The 18,073-nt window shown below is 39.4% G+C and overlaps 1 protein-coding gene across 12 annotated transcripts in view; it reads right to left on the bottom strand.

Moving 5' to 3' along the window:
* The window catches only part of WNK1 (WNK lysine deficient protein kinase 1), a 106,236-nt gene extending 88,635 nt beyond the window's left edge, over positions 1-17,601 (bottom strand). For all 12 annotated transcript variants that reach the window (XM_071817457.1, XM_071817462.1, XM_071817460.1 and 9 more), the window contains exon 1: positions 16,731-17,601. In XM_071817457.1, coding sequence (XP_071673558.1) covers positions 16,731-17,516 — 786 coding nt within the window. In that variant the 5' untranslated portion in view covers positions 17,517-17,601. The remainder of the gene's footprint in view (positions 1-16,730) is intronic.
* Between the last annotated feature and the right edge of the window lie 472 nt (positions 17,602-18,073).

The following is an 18,073-nucleotide window of genomic DNA, read 5'->3' as shown; positions in this document are numbered from 1 at the left end:
AGCAGCTATTGCTCTATTTGCAGATCCTTTTCTGAATAAAATCAGAAAACAATGCTCTATAGGTTGTATTTTCTAAAGCACAAAACTCCAAACATAAAACATGAAGCTCATAATTTGAACTACTGTTTACCAACTGCAGAACACGTTTTCTATCCAAAGGTCCACAGCTGCAATATCCAAATTAGAGCTGCAAGAAATCCAGCGGGTAAATTCACTTCTTAGGAAAAGATGAAACAGCAAGATAGCCCAACTGTACTTGAAATCCACAATCTGTAAGGCACAATAAACTAATAATGCTTCACATCAGTAACAAGGATGGAAAGTAACTGCAGTGCCACTCAAATCTACTGGTAAGTCATCATCTCTCAAGTTTCCTCTGCACCACTTCTTTCAGGGAAAGTGGCATATTTGTCACGGAATAACCAGTTCGGTCCCCACAGTGAGCTTACACAATATCATAATTGTGTGCTAGTCAGACACTGAGTTAGAAGCCAGGATAACAAGACAGATGAAACCAAGAATCCTCACCCAATCAAACTTTTTGTCCATAGATGCTACAGCAGGAATCATGTAGGAACACCAGAGAAAACAAAAATCACGGCAAGTACTTCAAGAGGAACAAGGGGGAGGGAGAAAAAAAGAGATGATAAAACCACCACACACACAAAATCATATTATATTATTTGCAGTCTCCAAGTTATACCATCACCAGTCCTATTAGATACTCTGGGATTATGCGGGCACGTGGCTAGATGCAAATACCCTCCCTCTGCACTTCCACCACTTAAGAAGAACTAAAAACCAAACAATGCAATAGCCACAAATACTGACAAAAAAGTGAAACTAAACTGATAAAAATGTAAATCAATTCAGCTCACTTTCCCAAATAAGACAGTTGACCCCTCTTATCTTTGATGAACATGTCCCAAGATGTGATAAAGTGCATAGCACCACAACCCTTGATCTCTACTTGACAGAAGTCGTCATTCAAGGCTCAAGATATTTTGTTACCCCACCAGGTCTAAGAGACTGTTAAAAACCCAAAAAAGACAATCAGGCAAACAGCTATACTTGCTGTTTCCAAAGGCACACATTGATGATTCTCAGACTCTCAAACTGTAAACCTGACACTAAACTATAAAGAGGCCATTCAGATGAGGTTCCAGATGGAAGACTTCCTAGTGCTTTGACACCAAAGCAAGGTATCACATGCCAATATATGGCAAAAAAAACAAAACAAAACAAACAAACAAAAAAAATCAACATTTTTCAGAATGACCTATTCCAGGCAACCTCTTTTATAGAGAGTCAAAACAGGGAGAATTCAAGTCCACCATGATTCTGAAGTAAGGAAGATGCAGACTTTTAATGTTAACGTATCTATTCATAAGCGCTATTAATACGTCAATAAAAAGCACGCTCTCAGTTCTCATCATCTAGACCAACCACACGGATTCAAACACAATAGTTTTCACTGAAGGACACATGTGATTCAAAGGACACAAAATCCATATTAAAGGACTCCACAACAGCTTCAGCCTCCCTAACTCCCGCCGAACTCCAGACCTCTGAAGCTGCAAATCACCTCTTTCATACCAGCTGCAAGGGCTTCTATTGCACATGTACTGCATTAGTGAATTCTACAATCCAGAAGAAAGCCATTTCTGAAACACAACATACCTGGAAGCAAAAGTGAGATCTATTCAGACAAGGCAACTCGACCAGACAATGGTTTAGGGTTTTGGAGGGTACTTTTGGTTTGGTTTTTTTGAGTTTGCTGAGGCACAAAGAGAGTAGGACCTAACAGCATGGTCAGTTGTATTTATTGTTCCATCGTATAAATGTGTTAACTATAAACATGAAAAATATATTTAAGTACCCCTTTGAAATAGAAAGCTTTTTAAAGCAGGAAGAACAACTGCTCTCAAGGTTCAAGAAACAGGCAGTTCAACTAAAACACAGTCCATTTCCCTGGGTTTTTTTCATTTGGGTCTTTTGATTTTTACTTTTTTTTTTTTATTGATTGATTGATTGGGTTTTTCTGTTAGCACAAGTCTGTAGTTATCGAAACTTTCTGTTTTAGCTGTAATTCAGTTTCAGGCCTATACACTGCAGTGTTTACTACTAAAGAATTACAACCTTGCTTTACACTAGTTTTCTGCAGAGCAGCTTAAGTTAATGACCATACCAATTCTCCCATTAAAGTGAGTTGTTTGGTTTGGGTTGGTTTGGTTTTTTTTTTTTGTTGTTTGTTTGTTTGTTTGTTTTTTTTTTCCTCAGTCATGTACTTAGCACTCAGGTTTTTTTATGGCACTTGGTTTCACATTATGCCCAGCAGCCCATGCAACACATTGCCTTTTGCAACCAAATAGCCAATGGTCATGGGCAGACTTCCACTCCCCCTTTCTCAATATTATTGGAATAAATCAAGGCTCATTTGCACATAGATGGCAGTAAAAACCCTCTGCAACCTGCAAAGTCAAGTTAACTCCCTTAATTATCAGTGTCAAGTAGATTTATTATGGATCTTATTACACTTGATTCATTGTTAGCTAGGATCACATCAGGTATCTCAGCTTTTTTTGCTAGAAATCCATATTCAAACACAGACTGAGGATTATCAAATGGCCAAAAGACCACTGAGTAATAGTCTGGAGAAATGTTCTTTCTTAATGAAACTACAAAAGGAAAGGACGCAATGGAAAAGATTTTAGAGCAATGCTTTTAGTTACTTTAGCAATAGTAAAATCCAGCATGAGTGGCTGAAACATTATATTAAAAGGACTTCTGTAATACTCCAGAAGAAGAATTATAACTCCAGCTTAAAAAGGAATTTGCATTTAAGTGGTTCAACTTCATTTTTTCTTCTTCTTTCAATGAGTCTAAAACTGTTTCTAATAGTTTCACATTACAGCTATATTTCAAGTCAGAGTAATGCTTACAGCCCTCTAAACTAACAATCTGGTCACCAACTTGTTATCCCAGTGACTCCTGATAAAACTCACAGCTGTTGGACTGAGTATTTATATATGAAACAACTGACATATTTCCATCTGGTCTTCATGACAAGAGGATGACTACATGTAACAGCAAATCACTACTCCTTCCAAACAAAACTCAGGGAAGAGGAAAGGGAAACTGCTGAGTTGGACTGCCCTTGACCCATGACACAAACAGACAACTCAGCTGTCACTTATGTTTTGGTCATTTGAGAAGCAGCAGAAGGTATATCTGAAATGAGACACTCTATTCAGCTGAAGCTCCATCTAGGCCATGGATTTTTTTTTTTCGCCTGACTGGAAAGAGATTTGGCTTGAGAAGGGGGGAGGGGGAAGGCAAATTCCCAAGAGAACTGTAAGCACATTTCCATGGATAAGATTGATCTACCAGCTGAAAAATCTAAGTTTGGAAGAAGGCAGCTCCAGGAGTCAAAATTTAGATGCAGGTTTTAACCATACTCTTTATTATTTTACATAGAGCAACCAAAGACAGACAGAGGTACAAAATCTGCTTCATTCCAGAGGGCAGGGGGTGAGAAAAAAAAAAATAAAAAATCCTCATTTTGCCTGATGGCTTATACAGGGAACACAGGAGGATTCAGGAAGGCCAAAGTTAGAAAATAAAGCAAAAAAGCAACATTGGCCATGACTGATACAGTGTTTTGTTGGAGAGGGAGGAATGAGAATACTTCCTGAACAGGTAAGAAGCAAGAACAATTACCATTCCCACACAGGAACAAGAAAAACAAAAGATACCATTTCCCTGCATATTATTGCCAGAGAAGATAAGGACAGAAGTCAAAGGGAAAGTGGAAAATATTTTTCTACATCATCAACCAAGTAATTCTTTCCATTCTAATTCCAATGCCAACTTCCTCAGATTTCATACTCCTCTTAAGTGACAAAATGTACTTAAAACAACATCACGCTTCCAGCCTGCTGCCTTTTATCTGCACTCATCCACACCAACCCAGTTAACATGCATATCAGTTGAGTCATTATCTGGTATTTATCAGTGATTCTAGATAGAGTAGGTGCATTCCATCAAATTTTACAAGCCTACCCAAACCAAGTGGCTTGTCACAAAAAGTTATCAAGATCAGAAACTGAGAAACATATACTCTTGTATGTGTTACAACAGTAAAAATCACACAAGCAGCATGCTTTAGAAATTCAGTATTATCTTATAAGCTGCCACATTAGAAGCCACAACTGTTTTCTGACAGAGGTCAAACCACTAAAAAACTGTAGTGAAGCAAACCCTCAGTTAAGCAATTTGGAACACCAACCAGTAATTTGCAATAATGGTAAGTAACAGAGGCTACCACAAAAAGAATTTGGGGAATTATTTTACTGATTTTGAAAGTACAGCTAGCTGCTTTAGCACAGCTGATCCTGGCATACTTCCTTTGGTTAGCATGACCTAACGCAAAGCTACTTAAGCTTTCTTCACAAAACTGAACCATTTATTTGCTTCACCATTTGAGAAAATTACTGTTTGCACTAGTGTTTTCTTATGTGAAAAAGGACTACCTGCGTTCCTGCAGATTGTTCCGAATCATTTTATCAGCAAGCTCAAATTCAAACCCTATCACTCAGATGGTTTAGAGTTTAAGGATGCTTTCTCTCAGATGCCAAGGAATATTCAGATTTCAAAGTATATCTTAGAAAACAGATTCAGAAAGCTTTCTAGAATAGGTAATCATGTCCCACTACCCAGGCCACGGATGCTGTTTTAGGATAGAATCATAGACACATCTAGGTTGGAAGAGATCTTTAAAATCATTGAGTCCAATCTGTAAACCTAACACTGTCTCTCCAGTTCCAAAAAAACTCAAACACCTAAATTACAGTCACAAGGTTTTACCTTTGAGACTAAAAGTGTAGATTTAATATCTTTCACAAAATACTAAAAACCCCACAACAAGTAGCAACAAAACGCTCATAATGACTGGCTGCTGCCCTTATAAATTTCAAATACATGAATACATGCATAAAGTGACTTGTTGATGTAAACTACACATGCATTTAATCCATGTCTGTAAAAAACTGAGAAACTGAAGTATGCCAACAGGAAGTAAATTATTCAATAAGATATTACTAAACTAAGAATACAGAGAGGTATTTGGCAAAAAACAATATAATACAAATACTAATGATACTTAATGAACTAGACACTCATAGTAATGGAAATTTTCAGAATCAATTCATTGTTTAAATTTGCCTTGTCCCAAAACCTTAAAATTCATGTCATGCACATCCTAAGAAACAAAACTTTTTTTTGCTATTCCTCACCTTTATCTTGTAAATGCCTTTTCAACTTTTAAGGTTCTTTAGAATAAACCACTTAATTCCACAGATTACTGACAGATCTAAGAGTCTCCACCATGACAAATCAAACTTCAATTCTGCTTAGTTTTCTGGGATTCACCAAATTTGAGATGCAAGATTTCATATTGGATGGGAGGAAAAAAAAAGAATTTTGAACCCCAGTTCCAAGATACAGACAACATAACTGGCTATTTTTCCTATTTGAATTAAGTGCTCGTATATACATTTAGTCATATTCGGTTGCATTGATGTGCCGTAATTTGTGCGGTATTACTACCCTCTATATCCCACTTGATGCACCTATGCAAAACACCTTGGAAACTCTAGGGACACCAACTATAAGAAAAATGACCAGTCTGTCAAGAAAGACAAAAAAGTGAACACTATATTAAGCTATATTAGTCTAACCTGACTGTTCCAAGTTTTGCTTTATATGCATGCTACCTGAATAAATCAAGAAACTTATTTGGACAAAATTGTTTCCATCACCAACACCCAGATAGAAGGGACAAGTTACAGACTATAGGACCATTTTCAAAAGGTTGCATCACGATCTAAAGCAACTGGAAATATTTGTTCTCCTACAGAGACAGAAAAAAACGCAGTCCCTAAACGACAGGATGTTAACTACTTACTTGTTCTGTATATAAAACTTACTTCAAGCAAAAAATGGAACTCAAACTAGAATTGCCTGGGATCTTGTCACTTTCTGCAAATGCAAGATGACTACAACTTGAGAGGCCAAAATTCCTTGTTTTTCCTCCTCAGAATTCTCTTTTCATTTTTTTTGCCACAACCACCAAAAAGCTCCGAACATTCAAGCAGGTAGTCTACAAAGTCAAAAGGAACTCATAGGAAACGCATGTTTTCCTAGACGAAACCTAAGTATTAAAAAGAGTTTTTAAATGGCAGATCTTCAGGTATAGACCATACACAATCTAGTAATGTACTACAGCATTTAAGTCTTCAGCAGCAACCCACTATTGGGTTCTGTTGTTCGGGTTTTTGTTTTGGTTTGGGTTTGTTTTCTTTGTTTATTTGGGGTTTTTGTGTGTGTGTGTGTGTGTGTGTGGTTTTTGTGGGCTTTTTTGTTTGCTTGGGTTTTTTGCATTGTTCTGGGTTTTCTTTGTTGGTTTTTTTTCTGTTCCTGAGGGTCAATACTGAATGTCTCAGATATGTTCAGGCTTGTGTAATGAGATCAGCAAAAGGTATCATACCATCACCTGAACTGGCTCACAGTTGCCATCAAGAGGCAAAAAATATTCAAATTTAAGTGTGTAATTTCCACCACCCTCCCCCACCCAGGTACAGACAACCTGAAATGCATTTAGCTTTTGAGCAGTTGCCTGCAGAAAAAAAGCTCAAGCTGCATACAAAGGAAGCAGAGAAAAACCACAGAAAAAATATCCTAAAACCGAACTGAAAATCTTATTTTTGTATCAGACATTTCTGCAGTTTCACCATTTTTAGTACACTGTTCCTGGAAAACCTAACAACTCACTAAGTCCCAAATCACGATAAATGCAAATAAAAACCATGGCCCCAAATGCCAGTCCACATACTGATAATATCTACTTGTCTACATCCAGAAAGGGCAATATAAAAAAAGAAGAAAGAAACAATCACCTTTCAGACAGTATTTCTAACTGTGGGATACTTGTCTGAATGGACTGCTTCTCAACAACTCTCCAAGTTTAGTCTCACTTATTGTATTTTTTCTTTAGGGAAGACTCGAAGACTGAGTCCAAGCTAGCTATAGCAAAACAGTGCACATTAAGTTAGCATCTTGCATTTTTATATAGATACACAACTTACATTTCCTAAATGAAAAGTATACTGTAAGCAGCTGAAGAAAGAGACAAATCAAAAATTGTTTTATGTTGGAAAATATCAGTAGGAATAAAAGCCTCACTAAAAAGCAGCAGATTTGAAAACAGGCATGGTAACATTTTGTGACACTTCAGCAAAACCTGCTAATGGTTCAGAAATTGCCATTAACAGATGTATATTACATAAGCATACACAGATTTGCAGATCCTTAAGATAATAAGCCTGGATTGCTGAAGCTTTTAATAGCAATACTTGTGGGTTATTGTTTGTATGTCATTAGTCTTTGCCAGGATAGAAGCAGTCAAAATACATTCAGATTGGGGTCATAAACTTGCCAGTAAGTCAGCAAAGCAGAAACAAGTCACAAAGTTACTCTAAAAGAAGAAAATGTCCAAAGAAAACTGGGTAACACCATCACTTGGATACTCTTAAACTATTATGAGACTGTATTAACTGGCCAAAACAAGATGAAATGCACTTTATTGCTGGTATCATCCTGTGTTTAGCTCATCATTCCTATATAGTTGACTCAGAGTTACTCCAATTACAAAGAGATCAGTATTCTTATTCTTCCCAAATTCCTCTACGAGGTGGTAATAAACTCTTAATCAGTTAATGATTTTTTTTTTTTTCCACTTGTAGCTTTTTGCTTTGTTGCTAGTCCCAAATCCACTAACAGAACCCACTATCTTCAGCTACTGATATAACGAAATCAGGAATGTCTGAAAGATGATCCAAAATAGCTAAACAGGAACAAAGCTTCTCCCTCATATAAAGGGTCTAATAAAGCTTATTTTACACACTATCTGCTGTCCTAAAGCATAAAAATGTTCAGTGTATAGTTATAGTTCGTATCAATAACGGCTTATTAGCACTTCTCAAATTCGCAAAATTTTCCTCCTTGATTTAATCTCACTGGTAACATGCTAAAAGGAGTCCTCATGAAATTAAAAGACTTGAAAACCACCATAGTGATTTTGTCCTGAGAACACATACTCCAGAGAACTGCTGCCCAGACTAGTGCCAACAGATTAACGAAATGATTGTAGAATCAAATTCTTGGGCATACTGAGTACAAAAACAAATGGTATCCCCTACTTTAAAACACACAGCCCTGGCTAAAGCATTAGTTCCGGTGTCATTGACAGATCATTTAAAAGCTCATATATATTTCAGTTACGAGACAGATGGTCATCAAAAATAAACATACTTCCTGCAGAATTTCTAAACTAAGAATGCAGGTAGCAGTCTCCAAAAAAACCTGTTTATACCTAAAATGATAAATCCAAGCATGGAAAGTTTGCCCCCTCAAGTGATTTAGAATGAGTTACTCCTGTAAAAACTGCTTACTGCTTTATGTAGTTATTAATACTTAGAACAATTTCTGGAAGACAAAAAAAAACACCAACACAAGTCTATTTTCTAGCACATTGCAGTTTCCTTTGCTGAAAAATAAACTAAGAGCATGCCAATTTGCTTGTGAGCCACACAAAGTAACATACTGCTAGGAATTCCCCAGGCAAATCCGGAAGTGCTTCAGAATACTCTGGGTATCTGCAATGCACCTGTCATCACCCGGTAAAAAGTTCAGAATATGTTTGAGAACCAAATCCTAATTCTTCTGGTCACTGTACTGCATCCTAGAGGTTTGTTGTTGTTTTTGATTGCTGGTTTTTGTTTTGTTTTGTTTTTTTTTTCACTCTGGCTTAACAGAAAAAAAAAAGATGACTTGGCAACACCTGTGATGATCTTGTTCCAAGTATCTCCTCTTGGGTTAAGAGGACAGCATCACATGGCACAGATCATCAATGCAAAGTTTATCCTTTGCTGCATGGAGTTAAGGAATATTCTGCAGGTTGCGGCCATAAAACAAGGAGAAAGCTTCCTTTCTCAAGGATGACCTCAAGTGAGCCACAGACTCAATCCTAGTCACCTTGTCACTTCCTCTGGCTCTTCCAAGGGGAATAATGAGGGCAACAAAAACCACACATTGAGAAGTGCTGGTATGACAATTTCTAAATCTGCCGAGGAAGTTGGAAGTAAGGTAAAAAGAAGGATATCTGTAGTATCTTGACCAGAGACATTTAAACACTGCTTGACTTTCAGTACATAGCCTGAATCACCCTCAGAGTCAGCTAAAAGAAAGTACTGGGGAGCATAAGCAGCTTCCACAAAAATACTTACAAAGCCAGTATAAGAAGTTGAGTCTCATTTGTTAGGATGAGAATTTTAACATCGTATTTCAAAAGATTTTCAGATGCCTCATGTTCAACAAAAGCCTCAGCTACTCTGAGGAACCAATTTTCAAGCAGCAGTACAAATGCAGCTATTTAGAATAGGAAACATTTCAAGTATACCAGAAAAGCATTTTTCCAGACATAGATGGAACACATTATGATCAAGTTAAAACCATGGAATCATTATCTCAAGTTTTAAGAGTTGAAAACAGTAACTTTCTACCATTTGCTATTAAAAAAAACACATGCTCTGCCAAGAGAAAGTGTTATGCCTAGCTGCAGAAGCACTGAAAACTTCCATGACATTTGCTCTTTTCCTTATAGCTCATATGTCACAGCCACAATGCCTGCATTTCCATTTTTCGTAAGTAATAACTCTCAAGACTAAGACAAGCTTGCAAATGTGAACTTAAAGATTGAAACAGAAAAATACTCAACTTTTATTTCAACTCAACCATGATTTGGGAAAACCAATTAGTGACCTCAAAAAAAAAAAAAAAAAAAAAGGCTGCTAATCTTTACAGGAAGCGAGAGTTTCTGAAGAGATGCATGACAGGAAGCATCAAGACTGCCACTGCTTAGCACAAACTTTGCCACATGCAGTATGGAGAATGTGGGTGACAGAGCTGTGCTGAGCTGCTGGTATGAAGAAAAAAAAACACACACACACACACAAAAAAACCAAACAAAAAAAATCCAAAACAAACAAACAAACAAAAAAAACCAACAATGACAAAATTAAAAAAAAAAAGGACATGTGGCCCAGAGGGATGTTGCTAACCAAAAGGTACTGAATCTACACTGCACTGTGCACTGCATCCATGGAGACTACCACAGATCTATTACTGCTTGTTTTATTTATCACTCCGCTCAACAGTTCTCAAAGGACTCTTCAGGATATCTCCAGGGAGTTTTGTCAGGTGGGGTTTTTTTCCTCCCCTTTCAAAGAAAGATTATAGTCCTAGTACTATTTCTTAGACCCCAAAAGTTTACTTATGAAGTTAAGCGCTTTTACTTTAAACTACAACAGCTCAAAACAAATCTTATTTAAAAGATTTAATTCAGCAGGTCTCAAACCCACCTGAACCGGCAAATAAGAACCTGTTTACTTCCATAAGAAATGCTGCATTTTCTGAACGTACTTAATCCGATTATTTTTTTTTTTGTCTCACAACCAGCCAGGTACAAATTAAACCACAGCCACCTCCAAAAGTGATATCCCTTTGAGGTAAGATTATTTTCCTAAGTAGAGGTCTCCTAACAGCTGCAACTCCAGAATGTACTTAAAAGCTCCCTTCTCTCTTTCAGGGTCACCTTTGTAAAGTCTGAAGAAGCCCTACCACTGTTTAAACTTCTGCAGGTAATTAGTCTGGCTCCTTTCCCATGTCATTTATCAAGCTGTCAATTGTATCAATTACAGCAGAAACACTCAAGAATAAGGCTGGGTTTTTTTTCTTTAGCCAAAGGAGAAGTTATCTCATCAGATATCTGAAGCCAGTAACTACTAGTAACTTGTTCTGCTCTATGACACGAAAAAAACCCCACAAAAAATTTAGACTTTACTGTACAAAATTTCAAGCTCCCTATGCATCCACACTTGAAGACACTTGGAAATACAGCATAACCTGAAAGGGTTATAAAAAGATTATGCACTTAGTTTTACACATTGTTGTTTTCAATACTTTGGAATTTGTAGAGCTAATAAGGAAAGAATGATGTTCATAGAGATTGTCACGTACCTGTATTAACCTATATTTGTGACAATTATGCATCTGACCCAGATGCAGTCATCGAGTGGAGGAACATTGCTACTGTGACAGTAGTTATAGTCACATACAGTTATTCTCAGACTAGCAGGATATTTTAAACACTAATGTGAAGTACAAGGTAGGCAAGGGAGTCACCATACTGGATTAGACTCGAGCTCCATCCCTTTCAGTAAAAGTTTTATAAAATATATTTTTAAATATTCAGAATAAAACCACAGTTAGAGCTTTCAAAGAACATATATTTGTTTCAGCATGCTCACTATTCTTCCAAAACCAGTAGAACGTAATAATTTTCCAGTAGCACTTAACAGACATACAATTCCAGATACACACTCTCCAGCTTTCCCTCACTGCACAAATGTTTTGATCTGCTTTTCCATTTTGCTTTAATGCAGCCATACGATCATGCATCGGAGCTAGCATCTTTGCAGTCAGGCCTCCTAGTGAGCAATATGCAAACAGCTTTAAAAAAAAAAAAAAAACAAACCTACAGGATGCCACAGTTATGTGATACAAGACCTTTTTTGGTAGTCAGACTTGAATGTGCAACTTCTCTAACATTCCTAGCTCAGTCTAAAAAGCAAAGAAGCTTTTAAGAATTATACTTTGACTTCAGTAAGTTGATATTTATCATGGTGAGCCTGCAGCAGAGTCTATACTCCAGAATAGATAAACTACATTCCACTGTTGTCTGCTGACCTAAAAAAATCAGTATTAAATATAGCTTTATGTCTAAGAGATAAAGATTGGTATAGTCAAACCTGAAGTATCACTAAAAGTGAAGATATACATAATATCCAAGCAACTTCCTGTATTGTCAGTTTCAAGTTAACTTCTACACATTGTTACACTCAGAAAAATTCTGACATACGGAAATATGATTTAGCACCTCACTACTTCCTGTAATAAAGTGATGACCAGCTGCATTTTTACCAGAGCACAATACAGGATCTCATGATGCACATTTGGTTATGGCATTATGTTTGTTCTCAACTGTTTTTTCATTTCTACTGCCTATGTAAAGAAAAATCCATTTGTAAGTTGGAGTACCCGTACACTACACTTTGTCCATAGATAACAGTCTGCAAAAGAACTGCATATGTGTAACCTACACAAGTTTATTACTCAGAAGATTTATAACTAAAGGTAACCAAACTCACATTCAGCTTCCCCTCAAAGTAGTAACAAGTACAACATACTCTCCTTGTACTGCTTCCAGCTCTCAAACTCATTTCTTACCCCCAGAAACTCTATCTCACCTAGGGACAGCCCTCAACCTCCTTCAGCAGCTCACATGAAGCCAGAGTAAGAACGGCAAAGTGACATATCAGCAAGAAGATGCATTTGTGAACTATAACTGCTGACTGACCAACCTACCCTTTCTGTCAAAGAAATGCATAGGATAGGATTGACATAGTACATCCCAGACAAACAGTGTTGCTCTCCAGTGCACACTGGAATGCATTTTCAATTACGGTAAATATCTTTCTAATAAGTTTCTAAATCATGCCTCCTCTAAGAGAAGACAATGTCCAAATGAAATAAGATACATCTTCAAATGCCTGACAAATATACAGTTCAAAAGAGAATCCAATTTACCCTCCATATCATCAAGCACACTTGAATATTTGAAAAGTTACTAATTTGCGTAACAGAATCCAGAGCAACAATTGTAGATGTAAGAGTCTGCAGCCCAGCAAGTGACTGCACCACCCTGCATTGTTATGTAAACCAAAAATTAAATGACTGCCTTGCATTAAAACCAACTCAAACAGGGCCTCAGAGGATGACACATTACCCCTAAGATTTTGCTTTTATGGTCAACTATGTGACTCTTGCTACCTTTGGCACAGGAGTATTACTTTGCATAGATAAACTTTATGCAACAGGAAAAGGCATCACATTTTAGCCACAGTCTTACCTAAACTGTACAGAGGTGACAAGAGACTCACTGCTAAGAAATGTAATTTAAAAGACTAACCAGTAACAACTGTACAGGAAGAGTTATTTTAAATTACAGTAGAAAACAATGGTAATAACCACTTTTGTCAACTTCTATCTACTTAAAGACCATTAAAGCAGCAACCTTAACTACTGCTTCACACAATTTAGGAGATGTGCTAATGACAACAGTAGGAGGCACACTTGACTCAGAAGAACCAGAGTTGAGATGAATATATACAATGGGAACAAAAGTGTTTGAAAGCTAACACTACACTAACACTTTCCTTGCAGTAACTGAAGCTGAGCACTGGTCCTATGCAGTTGCTGTTGAGCTCACAGCTCTACTAAGCTCAAGGCATGGCAGGTATTTCACATATCTGCATCCAATATTCAAGCTAGCTTCAGTTACAATTTGCTTCATACGGACAGGCCACAAAGTAAACTAGGATAGTCCATCAGTTTCATCTTTGTTAGGATTCTGTTACACATCTATAAGTAACCTTGAAACACTCAATTCCTTCAAATCTCCCCATCTTCCACAGATCAAGAAAAACTAGAGTATTGGCCAGGACCTCCCTTGCAGAAGATACTAAGAACATCATTAGGTAACCCACAGAACTTTAGATCTTTCTCCTTCTATTTTCTCCACAGTTCAGTACGTAAGTGTAAGGGGCATCACAATATTCTCCAGAGTATCAGCAGCAACTTGGAAACTCAAGTTGCATTTGGCAAACAGCACCCAGACTCCCTTTAAAAGAAAGCGTATTGATCTTCTCAGATTCTACACTTTATCACTACAGAGCACGTACATAAATATTAGGTATAGCTGCATTATTCAGCATTAAAAAGTCATTCTGCCAGGGACTATCACAAAGCCTTCTGTGCTGTCCTCAACCCACAAGATTTCTACTACAGAACGTGCTCCAACAATGCCGTTTTACTGAGCTGAAAGCAGCTGGCACCTTGCTTCCTTCCAAACAGCAGAGATTTTAAAGAAACCAAAGCATTTCAAGTATGCTAGAAAAGGCTTAAAAGAACATATGCCCAAAGCCTTTGCAAAAGTACAAACTGTTCTCACCCCATTCTGCTATATATCTTGCAATCAAGAACTGTGATACACCTTTATCAACTTTGGACAAGCCATGAGAGGAACAAGTTACTCTGCATAATCATGCTAAGCAGTCTCATTCCAGCAGCATTACAGTAGCACTGTTTAGGAGAGTCTAGAAGTGGGACACCTAGGACGCCTATGTTTGCTATCATGAATACAGAGAAGAAAAGCTCTGCTATTGCTAAAGAACACTATTTCAAGACAAATAAAAGTAACCATCAGCTAGTTATGGCTAGCGCAATACAGCATGAAGAAAATAATTCACATTTCCGTGATAAAATAATTATGCTTTGAAGGTTCACCAATCCTCAAAGCGTGGCATTCCAGAAAATCAACAAAAACTCTGTTTCAGTCCATCTTTGGGAATTCAGATTGCATTTTGATACAAATCACACATAACAAATATCACTAGCCTGACAACAACTGTATTTTCCTAGATAAAGAAGAAGAAGTACCCATCATGCCAATAAATACAAAGTTTCTCCTTGTATTTCTAGACACAAACAGGAGAATCTTAAAATATTGTACTAGCTGTAGAGTCCAGCTCCCTTAGCAAATACTTTTAACAGCTATAAAATTTCTATTGTCATTTCAAACTTGTCATTTTGTATGCAGTCTCCTTAGGAGAGGAAAACTACAGCCTTCAAAATAATTTAACCCACAAGGCACTCGTGTAGTGTAGTTAAACTCCAAGCAAAACATCAAATATTTCCCTCTTCAAAATATTTTCATTCATGCTTTTTACAATGTCATTTTAAATACTACTCATTAAATTCTTCAATCAACTGAAAGCTTAGTAACATGTTCTTTATAAATAAGCTTCTTTCTTAAATTACTCAAAAGAAGGTGCCCTTTTAACCAGTTTGTCCACACGGTACTGATGATGTTTAAGACACTTCAACAGAGTAAATGTTAGCAAAAAATGACAGATGCCAAACTGACATTAGTTTCTGATCAGTAAGTAAAGTGTGCAGATTAAAATGGATCTCAGGGGTTAAAGTCAAGGAACTCCAAAATTGTAAAGATAAAAATTTCAAATACAAGTCATATCATTTTGGTGGATTACTAACCTCTCAGTTCAAACTGCACATGAAAAGCTTAAGTGGAGCCCAACACTGGACAATTTCACTTCAATTTTAAAATCAAGGCTCAAAAGACCACAACAGCAAGTACATAGCTAGCACAGAAGAGCAGAAAATGCTTAAGGGTCACAAAGAAAATTGGAAGCTTACTTCCACAGTCAGTACACATAGAATAATGGCAATAACATAATGAACCAAGACACTGGTAGAATGTTTGAGCAATGACTCAAAAGCAAATATGAACACAAATTGAGAAATTCCTAAATAAATTATCTCAGTTTGACTGGAATAGATACAAAATTGCTTTTGAGAAGAAAAAAGTTTTGGTGTAGTTACCACAATCAGTCACCTGTGACTAACTGCTTTAAAACCTCACAAAGATTTCTGGGATTTTGACCCCATGTTCTTTCATCTGCCCTAAATTAGATGGGAACACACACAATAATAAAGCCATCCTACATAAACCCCTCTATGGATTGCACTGAAACACAACACTTAAAAACAAGCACTATCCTTTTAATTTAATGCTGAAGCTTTGAAAACAAATGAGTACACCAGATATCTCTTCTGGTACTCCAGGCTCTTCCCACTTCTTTTAAGGTTGTTGCACAGCAACCTGCATCCCGGTTATACAAGCTCTGACTCGTACAGAACAGAGCGTGTTCCTGTCATTGTTAGACAGGGCTTCTACAGAACTCTGGCTTTGCTCAGGCTAGGAACTTCATAGAAGAGTAGTGTCTTATGCCAGTTTAATCCACCAGTCATTTGGAAAGATTAAATTTCAGGGCTTGTTTCTACTTTTGGTTTTTTTTTTTTTAAAGCTTGAAAAAGGAAACAATTACTTTCTTCCTTTCCTTGTGCCTGTATCTAATGTAGATCTCTAGAACTTAAAATGAAAAAAACAGCTTTGCAAAACTAAACCATGTTATGAGCTACATGACTCTGGCTATATTCTAGGGCTACCTCCTACAAGAATCCACTGCTACAAACACGTGAAGTGTCAATGAAATCAACATTTTAGTATTTTTTTTTAAGAAAAACATCTAAGTAAACTTTGGAAAAATTAAGGCTAGCTGAAGCTGACAATCACACATTTTCCCTCAGCATCCCTGAAGCTGTGTGCAAGTGTTTTAACAACCCTCCAAGCAACCTTTTGGAGGCATAAAATGCAAGACACTGTAAGAAACAGAACTTTATTACATTTTCTGATTATAAAGCTAAAAAACTCTTCAGAGCACAGTATATTAAAAAAAATTAAAAGGCAAACTGACTCAAAGGAAAGGCTGCACTTTTCTTCCAAAGGAGTGCCTCAGGTAAGGTCTGCAGTTCCCTGTCTGAATAAAGCAGGCCTCCAGTTGATGGAGCACATAGCCTAGCACCTGGGAGAGTGACTGTGCTTTGGTAATTCAAATTTTCATTTATTTTACCTGCAGCTCACACCAGGCAACTTCCACAGTGGTTTCCGTATCCAGTCCTTTATACACAGTTTTGAAAGAGCCTCTTCCAATCTCGATGTCAAACTTGAGGAAGCGGCCATCTGGGGAGAAGCCCACTGCCTTGGTCTCAAGCTCTTCGATGTCTTCCTGCTGTGTTCTTCGCTCCTCAAATTCCCGGCTGGCAGCTGACGCGTTTCCAGCGGCACTGGTGGGAGGTAGCGCGGTTGCCTCATCCTCCTCCTCCTTGGGTAGCAGTGGGGCAGCATCCTTCGCGGCAGCAGGCTCCTGAGCAGACTGTCCTTCGAGGGGAAGTGGGGCAGGTGGCGGCGGCTGCTGCAGCAGCGAGGGGGCCTGGGCGGCACTGACAGCGATGCAAGAGATCCGGCTGGCACACTCGGGAGGAGAGACCAACGGAGCAGCACTGCCTCCCGAGACAGGTGCCGAGGGCGCTGCGGGCTGCAAGCTGGGTAGCTCCAAGGCCGTAGCGTTGGAGTCGCAGATCACGCTACGGCGGAAGAAGCGGTGCTCGGTGGCTGCCGCCCCTCGGCTGTCCTTGTCCATGGTGTGGCGGCGGCGCCGGTACTCCTCACTACGGCCCCCGTTCCCTACTCCGCCGCCTGCTCCACCGGCCCCGGAGGCTCCGTGGTCGGAAGCGGCGGTTCCCAGCTTTTCCCCGATGGAGCTGTCCGAGCTGGAACCGTTCTTAGGCGGCGGCGGCGGTGGAGCCAGGAAGCGAGGGGCCGGGGTGCCGCTGTCTGCGGCGCCCCCCGACATCATGCCCCGGGGGAGCGCTGCTAGGGCGAGGCGGCGGCGGGGGGGAGGCGAGGGAAGGGGCCGGTCACTGAGCGGGGAGCGCGCCTGTCCGCGGCTGCCGTTGCAGCTGCAACAGAGGAGGGTCCCAAGGGCTCCTTACGGCGGAGCTGGGAGGCGGCTGCTGGGGAGGTTGGGCCGGCGGGGTGGGTCCCCGGTCAGTGTCTGCATCCATCCTGCAGCGGGGAGCCGGGCAGCGGGGCCGACATGGAGCACCGGGAGCGGAGACGGGGCGAGGGGATGTGAACAGCGAGGGGAGAAAAAGCCCAAGCGCCGGGCCCGGGCGGGGCGGGAGGCGCCCTGAGGCGGGCCCCCGACCGGCAAGAAGCCGGTACCTCACCCGGCTGCTTCAAGGCGAGGAGAGCGCGCTACAATTATTCCTGGGCGATGGGGAGAAAGCGGAGTGGGTCCAGGCGCCCCCGGAGCCCTGTGAGGAGAGGAGGGGATGGTGCCGGGAGGCGAGGCAGGGAGAGAGGGGCAGGCCCCGCACGCCGGCCGCGGAGGAAACTGCCGCGCTCAGTCAC

Source organism: Patagioenas fasciata, chromosome 1, assembly GCF_037038585.1.
Source record: "Patagioenas fasciata isolate bPatFas1 chromosome 1, bPatFas1.hap1, whole genome shotgun sequence".
Classification (NCBI taxonomy): Eukaryota; Metazoa; Chordata; class Aves; order Columbiformes; family Columbidae; genus Patagioenas; species Patagioenas fasciata.
Note: the sequence above shows the minus strand (reverse complement) of the source record. Positions and strands in the feature narration are given on the sequence as shown.